This window comes from Astatotilapia calliptera, chromosome 22, assembly GCF_964374335.1.
Source record: "Astatotilapia calliptera chromosome 22, fAstCal68.1, whole genome shotgun sequence".
NCBI lineage: Eukaryota > Metazoa > Chordata > Actinopteri > Cichliformes > Cichlidae > Astatotilapia > Astatotilapia calliptera.
The window spans coordinates 19,777,066-19,792,872 of record NC_137442.1 but is presented as its reverse complement, the minus strand read 5'-3'; the positions used below and the strand labels follow the sequence as shown (position 1 = coordinate 19,792,872).

General features: G+C 38.9%; 1 protein-coding gene across 1 annotated transcript in view; it reads left to right on the top strand.

Annotated features, from left to right (window-relative positions):
- Positions 1-15,807, top strand: part of elp2 (elongator acetyltransferase complex subunit 2) — a 33,642-nt gene that overhangs the window by 12,464 nt on the left and 5,371 nt on the right. The window contains exons 11-18 of the mRNA XM_026156276.2: positions 2,153-2,284; positions 2,770-2,919; positions 4,961-5,152; positions 5,359-5,428; positions 5,576-5,671; positions 8,168-8,225; positions 9,168-9,240; positions 12,901-13,093. Of these exons, the coding sequence (XP_026012061.1) occupies positions 2,153-2,284; positions 2,770-2,919; positions 4,961-5,152; positions 5,359-5,428; positions 5,576-5,671; positions 8,168-8,225; positions 9,168-9,240; positions 12,901-13,093 (964 nt within the window). The remainder of the gene's footprint in view (positions 1-2,152; positions 2,285-2,769; positions 2,920-4,960; positions 5,153-5,358; positions 5,429-5,575; positions 5,672-8,167; positions 8,226-9,167; positions 9,241-12,900; positions 13,094-15,807) is intronic.

Below are 15,807 nucleotides of genomic sequence, written 5' to 3'. Positions count from 1 at the left end.
TCACTGTGTGTTCTGCAGTTTGCCTCAGGTCACTGGTGACAATAAACTACCCTTTTTAAAAAAAAAAAAAAACAAAGGTTACTGACCAAGCTGTACAATAGGGGAAAAAGTGTGAATTTAGCAATTCTCAAATTTCCTCATAGCCAGTACATATATCATTTTAAGGCATGGGCTAATTAAAGATGGAAGAGATACCTGGATACAGAACACAGTGCTGCTGAGGGAGCAGCGTAACACTCGAGGTTTGGTTTGACTGCTATCGATTTGAATAGATCTCCCCTTTGGGCCCAGTTTGCCTCCAAGGCCTCAAGGCCCAATAAAGCTTTTAATTGTTTGAATTCTTCATGGCAGTGAGAAGTTAACCTGGTCTGCAATATGCCCGCTGTCCTTGAAGTGTACAGACTCGGTGTGTCTATCACTGTTGAAGGATGAAGGTAGTTCTGGTTGTATCACTTGACAGCTCATGGTTAAAACGGCTCCCTGTGGCCTGAATACTCTGATTAATTTCTGCATTGTTTTTAAGTTATTTCTGTCGCGTAATCCCACATTGAATTGTACTGGTTATATAAGCAACAGCACAATACTAATATTGTCGTCTATTTCAGGATGTAATTTAAATTTTCTTTGGGTATTAATTTCAATGAATGGTTGAATTAATCCAGAATCCAGTGCAGTTTATCTTTGGAACTAAAGCAAAGCTTTATAGTCTGTATTCTTGTTGCCATCTAGTTCTTGTGGAATATAAATTTTTTGTTGTTGCAGTTCTCCTTTAACTTCTTATATCAAACTTGATTTATGTATTTCGCTTCTTTTCTCTTCTTGCCTTAGAATAAACTTAAAGTGAGTTCGGATGACCTCATAGGTTTAAACAGTGAATTTTCATTTGTTTGGGTAATTGGTAACTGCACTTAAATCAAAATGGGTTTTCTGTTACAGGCAGCGATTTGAATCCACAAAATTCAATACAAAACTGTCTGTATGCACAAAGGCAAGGTGCACATGATTGGACAGGTGATGAAAATCCTAAAGGAATCAGTCGTTTTTCTGGCCACGATTACTGGTAATTTTAAAATTGGATGTCTTTTGTACTGCGAGCTCACACCACATGGAGGGTTTAGTCTCTATATAGCATGATGTACGGGTCACGAGCTCTCAACCAAATCCAATTTATGCAAATCTCTCAGTGTTTTTAAGCTCAAACATTTTTCATCATTATTTGTTTAATGTGATACGCTGGGCTGCAATTGCATTCATTATGTATTAGACAAATGTATTTGTTTGGAGGGGGGCAGAGTTTATTCAACTCAATTTTTATTATTTAAATTTTTAATTTCTTATTATTATTCAATGAGACTAATAAGTCTCATTTTACATAATTTCTCATCTGGCTCGCTGGCTTAATTTGTTAGGTTTTAATTTTTTTCCTGCTTCTGTCTGCTATTACGGAGTCTGTTAGTTAATAAGTCTTAGAGGGAGACTGAGAAGAGCTTTGACAATCCTAACTTCTCCCTCCCTCAACCTGTTTTGCATAAACCTCAGCGTGTAGGCTTACATAGAACCAAGAGGAGACACATGAGCTTTATACACTACTGCATCATTCTGATTTAAAAGCCAAAGAATACAAAAGGGTCCAGATGTGAAGAGGCAGTTTGGCAGCCACATTTTGTGAGTAGAGCAACTGCAAAGGCCTGATCTCCTCCATGCTTTAATCTGGACCTCTGTACAGATAGGAGCATTTGCAGACCTCTGTGATATGTTGAAAGATCAGAGAGCCAAGAAGGCCCCAACCCATATAATGCCTTAAAAGCGAATAATAAAATCTTGACTTTTATTTTGAACTCACAGGCAACCAGTATAGGGACACTGAGATAATGTGGGAGATATGTGGGGTCTCAATTGCACGTGCCAGTTGATAACCACGCAGCAGTGCTTTGGAGCAGCTGCAGTCGGCTAAGCAGTGACACACTGACACATGAATAAAGCTTATTACAGTAGTCGAGTCGAAACAGAGGAGTGGCTTCACTTTTGTGAGTAGACTGAGATAAAAAGAAGCTAGTTTTAGCATTACTTCTAGGTTCCTCGCAAAGTTTTTTTTTAAAATAATGCATCCCAATAAGTTTGCCCTCAGTTATTTTTTTTCCTTTCCCGCCAGGTGCGTGTTGGGGAGGTTGGTGGTAACACTTTAGGCTTCTACGGCTGCCAGATGAGTGCAGACGGCTCCATGATTCTAGCTCATGCTTTTCACGGTGCACTACATCTCTGGTGCAAGGACCTAGACAAAGAGGTGAGAGCCATAGATGTGGTGATTATACTCAAACTTTCAAGTCAATGTCCTTTACTTAGTTGCATCTTAACGTTTTTTTCCCCCATTATTTCCAGAAGAAGTATACATCGTTTTTATGTTGAAGCAGAGTGGCAGTTCAATTTGAAATAAGATTCACTGTTTGTGCATTTCCCCTCGGCTTCACTGTGAGAGTGTATTTGAGTGTAATTAGTCACACCAGGTTTCCTGCCTGCCACTCAGTATGACTGGCTTAGCATTTGTCTTTGTTGCTTGTCCCTGAAATTGAATAAATGTCTCAAGGCCCAATGATTTAATTCTGAGACAACTGGGTTTACATTTATACCCAGTTGGAACTTACATTTACAGTTCAACACAAACCTGAGGTTGTGTTTTAAAATAAATTTGCCTCTGAGACAGGAACATGTACCACTGATATAGCTGTTAATGTCTAAAACCAGCTGAGCAGTTAGGATCCTTTCTTCCAGGGAGAGTGGAGACCTGGAGTTGTGATATCAGGTCACTTTAATGCAGTTCAGGACCTGAGCTGGGATCCTGAGGGTGAGTTCATCCTCAGTGTGGGCTCTGACCAGACCACCAGGCTATTTACTCCATGGAGGACACAAGAGAGCAAAAAGGTAAAAACAGATGCAAAATTAGCAGCATTGAATCATAACAACAGCAGTTACAGTGACCTTTCCGTCTCACTATATGGCTTTAGAGATATGATACCATGAAAATGTGTTTGAGGTATATTAGTTATTTCTTTTTTTCTCGCTGCTCAACAAAAATTCAAGCTTCGTTTAGCATAAACCCTACAATCCGTGCCGTGTCGAACATGCACACATTCAGTGTTTCCCTGAAATAATCTAACAGCAGCCAATCCTTCAATCTCAGTTCCAGAAATCATTCGTTTCTGAAAGCTTGACCGAAAAGTTATGTCTTCTACTTAGATTTAAAAATGGTCAGCTGATACTTGTCTGAGGTGTTTTGGTCTTGTACCGGCATATCTACCACATTTGCCGGTACAAGACCATATAAGGCTTTAAACAGAAACAGCACCACTTTTTAACTCTGTAATGCACAAGGAGGCAGTGCAAGGCTCTCTTGGTTCTTGGTTTTTTATTTTTGGACTCATTGAAAAGGGGTAAAAGATGATTGACTAACTCCAGTGTATCACAGCAGTCCAGTTTAGATGTAACAAAACATGCACAACATCCACAGTATTTTTTTTTGTCTCTCAGATGTCAAATTTGTGTTAAAGATTATCCCAAGGTTCTTAACTTGTGTTGAACCACATGATTAATGACTTACTACTTCTCAGGCCCCAGTCACACAGGCCTAGAGACCAGTGGGAGGTCTTACATTTCAGGGAATGGTACTTTATACAGGAATGCTATGGGGAATGTGTGTACTCTGCACACTTTTTCAAGTTTCACTCCAGCTCAGAGAAAAAATGGCAAGTGTGCGCAAGCCAGAGTCTTCCATGCAAACAAGGGGCAACTGCAGCAGTCTGCTTGCCATCAAAGTAATCACAGGAATGATTTCATCCAGTATCTGGCAGCGATTAGATGTTAACAGGAGTTGCTGACCATGACTGTGTGACTTTAGAATTAAATAAAATTGCCAAATGGTAATCTTTGTCTAGTGATTTGGATACATGTTAAATCTCACATTGTCATGAAATAAAACCGTTCTGATTTCTACGTGTATCCTCATTCAGTGGCAAGATTAAAGAAATAGGTGCCCAGTTATTAACAGTACAGTAATATTTCACAGTTTAATTATACTTTGCTCGCTCTATATGATGAATGCTTGGGATACACTGATAATAGAAAACATACCCATCAAAAGTTCATATTCCTTACAGTAAATTCAGATTTAATTAAGATTTAGAATTTTAGTTAAAAAACGACTACTTGTGGCCGCACTGCATTTATTTTTTTTCATCATTTAATATATCAATCATATTTCATGCACTTGTATTTAATGAATATCGTTGCCATTCAAATGATTTGCTTCGTCTTGGCTCGTCCTAACAGTTGCTACTTAGCGTGTTGTTCTTTTTTGGCGTAGGCCGTTTGCCTACGCCAAAATATATATGCAGGTTCTAGTGTATTATTCTTTCCATTTTTTTAAAATGTCTTTAGGCTATATCTAATTTAGTTTCAACACTATATATATTCTAAGATGACTCAGCTGGGACTGAAACCAATATTGCAGTGGGGTAATATATTAAAGTAAAAGATTACACTTCTAAATTGCCAATATAGTCATCCACCTAGCATTTTAGAAGCAGGGCAAGACATACCAGTTTAGCATTCAGTTGGGGTAGAAACATTTGTAGTCACGCTTCCTGCTTCCACTACATTATTCAAGTTGCCAGTTTGGATTATTGCCACAATACCACCTGATTCTAGTGCCAAATGAAATCTAGTTATCACAATGGAGGCTTCCATCGTCCCCTGTGAGAACACTTTGAATCTTAAGCTGGAAATGTTTCACTTGCACGAGAGAATCAATGGTGTATTTGGCGTCGTTTCAAAGGCCTGGGTTTTGGGCCAAGAAAATAAATCCCCAAACATCAGAGATCTATCGAAAAGGGAGGCACTGCCCAACGCGACCAAATGAACAGAGCCACGTGTTCAGCATATGTTTTTGTGGCTGTCATCACTGCAGGTCACGTGGCATGAAATCTCTCGGCCGCAGATCCATGGATACGACATGCAGTGTCTGGCCATGATCGGGAGGTTTCAGTTTGTGTCTGGAGCTGATGAGAAGGTCCTGAGAGTATTTCAAGCACCTCGTAACTTTGTGGAGAACTTTGCTAATATATCTGGGACTTCAAAAGAAACTCTGTTAACATCCTGTGTAAGTGTTCAGCTAAATGTGTATCTAAAGAATATTTGATTTTATTCTGAAGGTATATTATTCCCATTGGTGGAAATGTTTGGAATTAAATCTTACGAAAGCTTTATTCTCTGAAAAGTACTTAATGGACTGTTCAGTCCCCTTAAAAAGCCTTTGCAGTCTCTAACACATGAATATACCTTCTGCGTTTGTTTCAACTATGTCAGGACTCTGCCGACCTCCCAGAAGGAGCCAGCACACCTGCCCTCGGGCTGTCCAACAAGGCTGTATTTCAGGGTAAAATAAAAAAATTACACCGCAGTTTTGTTTGATGATTTCCATCAAAAATCAATTTCGCTTCACTCTGTAGTTTGAGAAAGCTTATTCATATGCGGGTTTGTTCATCGCTTTTGCATAATGTAACAGTATAATTTCAATTTCCAGGTGACCTTGTGCCAAAAAACAAAGAAGAGGGGGAGCAGTTCAACAGGGTATCTGACCAATACCAGGAGTCTTACTTCCACCCACTCAACCTGACAGGTACTGCTGCATGATCTACACTTTCAAGTATTTTTACAGATGACCTAGTCTCACTTAAAATGTGGTAAACCTCTCTGATAAATAATTTTGAAGCCAAAAGGGCATCCCTGTTTCCCTCTCGAGTCTAAAAGCCTGAGTCATACTCGTCATTTAAGAGTTTGAGAGATATGCCTATTGCTGGTTGCTCTTATAAGAGCCGATGATATGCAGTTAGTTAGAGCTTTATTTATAGAGTCCACTGTGTTTTCTCTTGGGGAGGTGGGCTGCTGAAGGCTGATGGTATCACAGCAGGAGAAAGTTTGGAAAAAGAAGAGCGGTCTGGAGCCAGTAATGCAAGCAGAAGCAACAAGAAAATAAATTAATAAAGACAGGAGCCAGAAAAAAAGTTTGAAAACTGATCATTTAAAAACAGAGAAGGTTTAAAACGGTCACCGAGGAAAAGGAAAACTAGGGGAACAAAAGAGAAGGTAATTGTAGGAAACAGGCAAATGGGAATTGAACGAGAGTCAAATGAAAAGAAAGTAGTGCAGCCTTTTAAAACCCCTGGGCTAGAGGGTGTCAAGGGCTGTCATCAGCATGATTGAAGCCACTCCTTAATCTGCAATGCTAATTAGAAAGCGGGTTTATGTGATTGCAAAGTTTAAGTATTGATGACCCCGGGCTATGTCGGGAGCAACCAAGTGTGGAGACCGCTGTTAACAATGCATTTTTACTTGTTTGATTGGGTTCTGCGGGCAAGGAGAGAAATGAATAATCAGGCTAAAAGGGGAGCCCATGTCCGATAGCAAAAACGCAAAAAGTGCAGCTATCGACTACATGCCTCAGAAAGGGAAACTGAACTTGTGCAGATCCGGTGATGTGAGGGAAAGAGTTGGGCATCATTTAATCCCCCATGAACACCAGCAAATGTTAAGAAACACACAGTAGAAAGAAACAGGTTGTTATTGCAAAATAATGTGTTGCTTTTAGGGTGATGGGTTTTATTTCTCAGGATTTCATGCAATTAAATGTAAACATGCGAATGTGAGACATTGTCTTGAGCTGATTATCATGTTCTTAGTGTTTCTCCTTTTCAGTCTGTATCATAAACCTTTTTGAAAGGGGATAGTCACACACTTCTGTCATAGTTACAGCCTAACCACAAACCCTTCTGAAACACTACACCCTAACCTAATGTGCACCAGAGCTCCTTCAGTGCGAGACTGCTGCATCCTCGATGCATGTCCTTCCTCCCTGCAGCTGTCAGACTGTACAATCAGAACTGCTCCCAACAAACATAGATGTTTACATCAGCGCTGTAGCAACTTCTACTGTTATAACTGCGCATTACTTTTCTCAGCTTGTATATACACTAACTTATTGGACGTTACATGTCTACTTTTTAATGCACAGGTACAATACACAATCTTCACTTTTCTAATTATTCTAAATATTCTTAAGTATTTAAACATCTTTCAGTATCCTGCCCTGTTTGCACACTATCTGTACGCTAATAAACAGCTTGAGTCTAGGTTGAATTTAGACTAAAGCTTAGTTTTAGTCTAAATTCCAATTTTCTGAGAGCATTTGAGTGTGCCTACCTAATGTCTGAAAGTGCAGCCTGTTCACAAGTTAAGAAAACAAAATTTGGCAAGAGCAGGAGACACCTGTTTCCAGTCTCCCTCTCCCCCAAAGAACTCCTTTGAATTCTAAAAAATATATTATAATTTTATTTTCTGCAAATAGTATAAAATCTTAGGATCAGATTTTTTTTCTTATGCTCAACAAACTTTCTGGTGAAGTGTTAACAAACTGAATAACCAACTTGTTATTCTGATTTCTGCAGTTTAAAAGTCTTTGAGTTTCTTACATATCTGCAGCATCGGACATCAACAGAATCAAAAAACATTGCCACTCATTTATTCACACCACATCTGGAAGCTGTTTAAATACCTTCAGAAATTATCCCTGACTTGGAGACGGGATCGATCAGGATCTGAAAGCAAATGATGATGTGTGCTTAGTCACAGTTTGTAATCTACAGTCTCGTAATCGTCTTATTCAGTCTACTAAACTCTGGAGCGTGTGTGTTTACATGCCTGTAACTATCAAAGCAGCTATTAACACGTAGCTGTGTCCCAGTGTAGCTACTGAGTGTGGTACATTATGTTCCGCAAATACTAGTGATGTTGTTTCTGAAAGGGCTTTACTAAACCCCCTTATAATCCTTTAAGGTCTTTCTTTGCTCTTTAATTTGTGTGGATTCCAGATACACATTTAAATTCAGATTATAACAGTCATTCCTTGTTTATTCAGCTGATTGTTGATTATTTTTGAACAACTAAGATTTCAGGGCATTACAAATAACAGCAAACTATTTGTATTGTGTGTGTGTGTGTGTGTGTGTGTGTGTGTGTGTGTGTGTGTGTGTGTGTGTGTGTGTGTGTGTGTGTGTGTGTGTGTGTGTGTGTGTGTGTGTGTGTGTGTGTGTGTGTGTGTGTGTGTGTGTGTGTGCAGAGCCACCACCAGAGGATCATCTTCTCCAGAACACACTTTGGCCTGAGGTCCAGAAACTGTGAGTATCTAAATCTTACATGTATTTTCTGTTACCTGCTGTAAGTGAAATGCTGACATGCTTATTGATATATTTGTGTCTATAAAGACATCAGTGTTTCCTTGTGTCTTCTATTGAAAAGTTTCTACTCTATCTGAAAATAATAGATTTCCCTACATAGACTTCTTTGTTACCCCCTCACCTCTGCACCCACAACTCCAACGGCATATTCATCAGTCAGAATCCAGCTACTCGGCTTCCCATGAGCCACTTCTCCAGATTGAATATATTGCCACACTTTGGCCAATGTTAAATCCATTTACCGGTCATTCCACCATAAACATGACAGACGACACGGCCATTTATTTGAGGTGCGAACACTGTGTGTGTTGAAAAGCATTTTTCTACCTTCATTTGGCTTCATCCCTTGAATCATTTAGTGCAGAATAGAAACATTAAAATGAGTAAGTGACTAAATTATTTTTTGTGGCATAAATAATCCTCTCCCTGTTGTGGCCAAATTGCTGCAGTGTTTGAAAGCTGGCTGGTAGAGGCTGGAAATTCTTTCCACTGAGTTGCAGACTGCAGTTTGAGCTTGTTGGCATTTTAAAACAACCAGGTGATGGCAAGCTAAAAGCAATTAGGCCGTGAGTGATTAGCTAGAGCATCATCATTGTTCATCTGTGTCAGCAGGAGAAGGACTAGTCATCACAGATCAGTATTTTAATTTCACACTCTAATTATTTACCTGTCAGCAAGTGGCGACGGCTCGAGCCTGGAAGCTTGTTGGAGTGACACTCTGGAATAAAAGAATATTTAATTTACTGTCACACTGGGAGCTCTTCCTCTGTTCTGCCTCACCATGCATCCCTTCCCTGTCTGTCTGTAACATATATCTGTCCTTCTGCACAGTCAGAGTGGCTGTTCATGGTTAACCTCTGTATGATTGTCCCCTGTCCACAGGTACGGGCACGGCTTTGAGATGTTCTGTCTTGCGTCTGACAGCAGCAGAACAGTGGTGGCATCTGCATGCAAGGTCAGTTTGATAAGCTCCAGGCCGGACTGCATGTCACAGTCAGCCCTGCAATTGCAGTCGAAAGTTTAATTACAGTCATCATACAAATGATTGCCAAGGCAATATCAGGCTTTCAATGCTTTCTTTGACCTTTTATGGGGCTCAATGATTGGGCAAAACCCACAGTTAGGAATAAAAAGATTGCCGCCCCAATACATACAGAATCACAATTATACATGGAAGACACTTAATATATTTCCAGTTTAATATTTGAATACTCTTATAAGCACAGTTTCACAGAGTCCTGTGAAAAACCAAGTACAACCATCATTCAGTAGCTTGTAGAACCACCTTAACAGCAATAACTCGAAATAATCGTTTTCTGTGTGACGTCGCCTTGTTCTTTTTAGAGAGAAGAGGCAGCCTCAGTCTTCTTCTAATTGTGCTGTCATAACATGGCAACTGAGGTCTGTAGAGTCTGAGATATAGCTCTAAAGTGTTTTTGTTTGTTTGTTTTAAATATAATTTCTCTGAGCATTGTGTGGTTTGACCTTGGGACATCCACTGGTGGAATTGTGTTCACACATACCCAAATGCTCCAGACCAGCAAACTGCCAAGACTCACACCTGCTGATGATCAATTAATCGCATGCATTTGATCAGCAACATCTGGCTGCTGCTTACCCTCTTAATTCCTTTGGAAGCATCGAGGTATACTTTGACTTTCACATGGCTGTAAGCACAGTCCACACACTTTTAAATAAGTTTGAGGACAGGACTTGAGGACAGGACTTTGGCTGTTTTACTTATTCCACAACCACATTTAATGTGTGTTTGGGCTCAGTGACCTTTTGAAGCACCCACTGTGTTCAAGCTTCAGCTGTCAGGCTGATGGTTTGAAGTTATGTTGAAGATTTCTGAGGTAGTTTGCCTTAATTACTACAACCACGTATGCCAGTCCCACAGATTCTATTGCCCAGCACTATGATACCTTTACTTCACTAGATTTATTTGTCCAGTTATGTAAATTTGTGCATTTTCGTTTCTTAAGAGATTGTTTTCATTTACCCAAATGGGTTTTATTAGATTCCCCTCAATAACCATGTAAATTTTAATTGATTTTCTTTTTTAATAGATTCAATTAGTTCAACACTAATCATCGGGTCATTAGATCTTTAGATGAAAAACCTTCAAAGCAAAAACCAGATGTAAAAATAAAAACCTATATGCTAATAAATGTACACATCTGACAGAACCATCTAACTAACCTTTACCACTTCATTTGACTATTTTCTTACAATAAATGTAAATAAAGCCAATCCCCAATTATGCGCACACCAAGCAGTAGTGCGTCATTTTTACTTTATTTACTCAAATGTATCTGAATTATTCAGAGAAAAGGCTGAATTATGTCGTTCTTTTTAACCACTCTTCACCATAAGCCCATAATTTCCTGTATACAAAGTTTGTGACAAAGTGACCCAAATGTGCTTTAAATACAGTTAATTTTTATTTTCATCACTCTGTGCACGTATATCTCAAAACTTCTGGACTGCTGCTGCTCTTGTTGCTTTGTGGGTCTTTTTAACGCTCTGCTTGGCAAATCAGACTGCAGATTGGTTCTACTTGGTTTGCTTTCCAGTCCGTATGTTGATTTATTTTCCTCTAGGTCCCAATATTTTCTAAAATCCCAGGCTGACCTGACAATACTTGTAGCCAAACAACTTAATTTTGGTCTCATCTGATCATAACACTTTCCTTCAGAGGTTTTATTTCTTCGTCCATGTGGTCAGCTACAAGCATTAGCATTAGCTACGAGCCAGGTCCTTCTTTATTGGACAGCAGCCTGTCCTTACGTAGCCATGTAAGACTCACTTGAGAGTAGACAGCAATGTCCAGCAGCTTCCAGTTTATGCAGGCCTGTACCTTTGTGGTGTCTGGATTGTTTCTGACCACCCAAACCAACTTCCTTATAACTGAGGGTGTTTTCAGATCTTGTGCAGCTGTTTGAACAGATCATCTTGAATTATGCAGAAAGAGACATTACTAACTTGTCTAAATCTGTGATCCTCTTTCTCGGATCCTCACTGAGATCCTTGAACGTTAACATTTTACTGTGTGAGCTGTGAAACCCTTTATGTTTGCACAAATAAATTACCAGCTGTAGTTAATCACGGATACTTCATAGACCATTAAGAGGCACTACGTTAAGATATTCTCTTAATTTCAGCAACACCAGATTTATTTCTATGTGGGTGAATGTATATTTTTGATCCAGTATTTATTAAATGGAATCCCTTTACTCTTCAAGATATATTTTGTGCAAAACATCAGACTCAGACAGAATTATTAAGCCCCTGTGAAATTGAAGGTTTTTGTCAAAAATGTTCAGTGTTTTTTTCTTTTCAACAGACCGTGGGATTTTCAACATAGTATTTCTAGACTTTTTTAAAAAAGTTTTCTTTAGAAAGCATAAATCATTTTTGTTTACACACAATAACAGAATTATTTCAGGAAAAAAAACGAGATTATCAGGGTCTATATTATTAGACCCCCTGAAAAACGGACCTCTTTGAGTCAAAGCAGAAACCACTGCTGTGCAATGGTGTTCAAACTGAGAGTTATCTTCCAATTTACACACTATAAAAACTTCAGTGAGAGTTTGATCAGTTACTTGAGAAAGCATCATGCCCAAAACAAAATCAATCAGTTTAGATTTGATAAAAAGATTTGTTGATGCTCACAAAGCAGAGATGGATATGCAAAGTTATCACAGCATTTCCAAGTGTTAAGATCTGGAGTGAGAAGTATCATCACAGAGTACCACACAGTACAGAACAAATTTGGCAGAGGGTAGGAAGCAAAAGGTTTGAAAGACTCTGGAAAGAAAACAAGTGTGAGTCTAAAGACACCAGAACAACTGCTAAGATATCATTGAATGACTTAGCCAGGTCAGGAACTGTGGTCTCAAAGAAGACAACCACTAGATCCCTGCACTGGAATGAAGTGTGAGGTTGCATACCAAGGAAACTTCTGCAGATGAGACAGCTTGAATCTAGACTAAAGTAAGAAAGAATGACCTGCAGAAAGTTTATGCGTACTGGAAACGAGAGCTCTTTGGCCACAGAGGCACTGTTTATGTTTGAAAGAAGAAGAGAAAGGTGTACAACCCAAACCCCCGTCCTCACAGTGAAACACGGAGGTGGATGTATTATGGGGATGCTATAATATGTAAAGATTTTGAAAGACAACCTCAAGTAGTTGGCAGCAAAACTGGGTCTGGGTTGTCTCTTTGTCTTTTAACACAACAACCACCTAAAACATACGTCGCTCCTGGTGAAGAACTACCTCCATAAGACCAAAGTAAATGTTACTGAGTGGCCTGCAAGAAGCCCCAACTTGAATTCCACTGAAAACCTGTAAGGTGCACCGAAGACCAAAGTCCATGCCAGAAGACCATCAAATCTGGAGGAGCTTGAGAAAATGATACAGAACTGACTGTTAGCATCAGGGGTGCTAATTGTTTTGATCGTGGTTATTTTTTGTTTTTTGTGAAATAATCTTGTTTCATTGTGGAACACTTCAACTGTGGAAGTAGCTTATAAAGTAGACACAGGTGCTTTTATAAAGCATTGTGTGTTTTATGTCTGACAATGAACTGACCCCTTACTATCTTTCCAGGCATCCAAAGCTGAGCATGCAGCAGTGCTCCTGTGGAGTACAACCACATGGCGTCAGCTGCAGGTTCTTCCATGTCACACCCTCACGGTTACCCAAATGGCCTTTTCACCTGATGCACAGCTCCTGTTGGCTGTTTCCCGAGATCGCACTTGGTCTTTATGGAGAAGGAATCTCCCCACACCTGAAAGTCCAGGTGAGAAATGAGGACAACACAGACTAATAAGGAAGTCTGTTTTACAGGGTTATTAGTGTTTGGTCTTCAGGATTAGATTTTCAAATGCAGCGTGACTCAGGATGAGACGTTAGTTCCTCATAATGCTTTGTAAATAAATTCAGTTTAATTAAAAAATGTGCTTGAGTGAATATTAAGAAAAAACGACAATGCCGGAGCCCTTCTGGCACATGGAATTGCTCCCCTAATTCCAAATAATTAAAATAAGGTAAACCCACAGAGCAGATTTCCTCCAAATTGAATTTCGAGTCAAGCTGGCCTTATTGGAAGGACTCCCCTCATTAATACTATGAAGAGCCAAACAAGTGATGCACTGAATGAATCGAGTCCAAAATGGATTTAATATAGGAAAGATTTGAAACTGACCAGACTGACCAAAATGAACGATTGGTGCTTACTTCCCTCCTTCAAGGCTTATAATTCCACATTTGTAGGTAGAGCAGTGATTTGAAACAGGCTTTCAAATGGGTAATTACCATGCAGAATACATCAAATCCTCTGCGGTGGATTGCAGAGATCTCATCAAATCTATGCTCTCTGGGATGAAGCTTGAAAAGAAAATTCTGAAGTAACACTTTGAATAAATACAGACATAAAGCACGATGCAGTAGCCTTTGCATGCGCTGATAAAGACAAACCACAATGATATTTATAGTTTCGTGTTAAACTGGGATTTGTGATATTGGGGGTAGCGCTCTGTGGGGCTCTGATCTGTGAAATTGTAGAGAAGTAAATGAGAAAACACTGAAGGTACATGAACGGTTTGTGAATATAAAGAGGCCTCTGTGTGTTTGCCAACTTCAGCTAAAGCCACAAAAACTGTCTTTCCCACTTCCAGTGGTGTTTGTGGGTCAGTGTAGGTGCTAAAATGTTTAAAAAGTGTGATCTTCAGATTGTGTGCTGTGTGCAAAAAGCCAGTTTAACCCATAAAGAGGATACTTTGATGCTTCCTTGCGGTAGGTGTGAGATTTGTTTACGCACTTTGAGAGCTGGTGTCTTGCACTAAAAATGTGATGGTTGGCAAATCCTGTCATTAGACAGGATTTGCCAACCATCACTCACTGATGGTGACTCACTGAAAACTATTAAATATTAAACTATTAAGAGCAAATTTAAGAGTGTATACACTGCTGAAAGTGGAGATAATGAGGTTAAATATCCCCCAATTACCTTGAAGAGTAGTCATGCTGCGGTCAGCTACAGATGAAATTGGCCCAATTTAACCCAGCAAATATCAGCTGAAAAGTCTCAGTTTTAGCGCTCTCTCAGTCATTTTGTCAATTTCTTTTGACCTTTACCCTCCTTTGTGACTTAACTCAGTGGTTTTGACATGGTCAGAGAAATAGATTTGTCTCTCTAAGGTCAACACTGTCAGGATTCACATTGGGTGAGAGCTTTGAGTGAGAAATCGTCTCTGGACTCAAATCTTAAACGATGCCATGGAACAACCATCCAATAAAACAGTCTCACTTTGCTTGTCTTTTTAATGGTTTTTTTTTTTTTTGCCTTTTTATGATCTATTAAATAAATAAATTTGTTGATTTCATTTTATTACATAATCAGTACAACTTAGATTCTAACCAGTCACATCTGGCATAAGGTATCTGTTTGGTCCCAGATTTATTCAGTCAGAGTCTCCAGACACACGAGCAGAGTGATAAAGGGTGATAAATATTCACTGATGATAAAAAGGAGCTCTGCCAGAAGTGGTATGAAGCTGTAATCCCGACATTACAGTTTTTAGCTCATCCAGCTGAAAGATCATCATCTGTCTGTTCACCCGGCAGTCACAGAGTACAAACCTCGGCTAAGGCAGCTCGCTTTCTGGGCAGCATTTACTTTTAAGGCAACATTGTTGTGTTTTCTGTATATTCATTTTGTTTTGTTTTCTTTGCTCTTTTTAGACATACTTTAAAAACTGTGGAATTAAAATCAGATAAAGGTAGCATGACAGATACTCTAATTGTACGAACATCATGAAGGAGTAGTAATACTACGTAATAGGCAATGATTTGTAAATAACTGGACATAAATAAATTGAGCTTACTATATTTGTCTACTACATCTACTATCTAGTATCTAGAAATGTACCACAATATATTTCTAACTAACTAGGCAGCTTATTTACTTTCTCTTAACAATACTTTCTTGAAACATATAATGCATTTTGGAGTCAACTTGAAAGAAAGACAGATGTAAAATGTAAAAGTGAGACATTTTATGGCCTTATTTGACCTTGAAGAGGAGGCCAGGGATTAAGCCTGTATGCTTTAAATATAAACTGATAGAAAGAAAGGTTTTTTTAAATAACTATATAGTGTTATCACTTTGACCTTTAGATGACTCTATTGGCCTTGAAGAAGAGGTCAGAGTTCAAATGTAGCATATTTAAAATCTTTATAGGGTTCTTTCTATATTATGACATTACACATCTCACTTGTCAAAAACATAGGTTTAACATAAGTTATAAAACTTTTTCTGAATTTTCAACCATAAATCATAGTTGAATTTGAAGACATTGGTGGATAAAAGCCAAATTGTAATAGATTGCACTGGAGGATTGGTCAGAATTTAATCAAAATTGCACACAGTGATCACCTAATGGATCTTCACCCAAGCTGTGCTTTGTTGTTTTGCAAACATTTCTCCATTTTCACAGCATATGCTTCATGCAC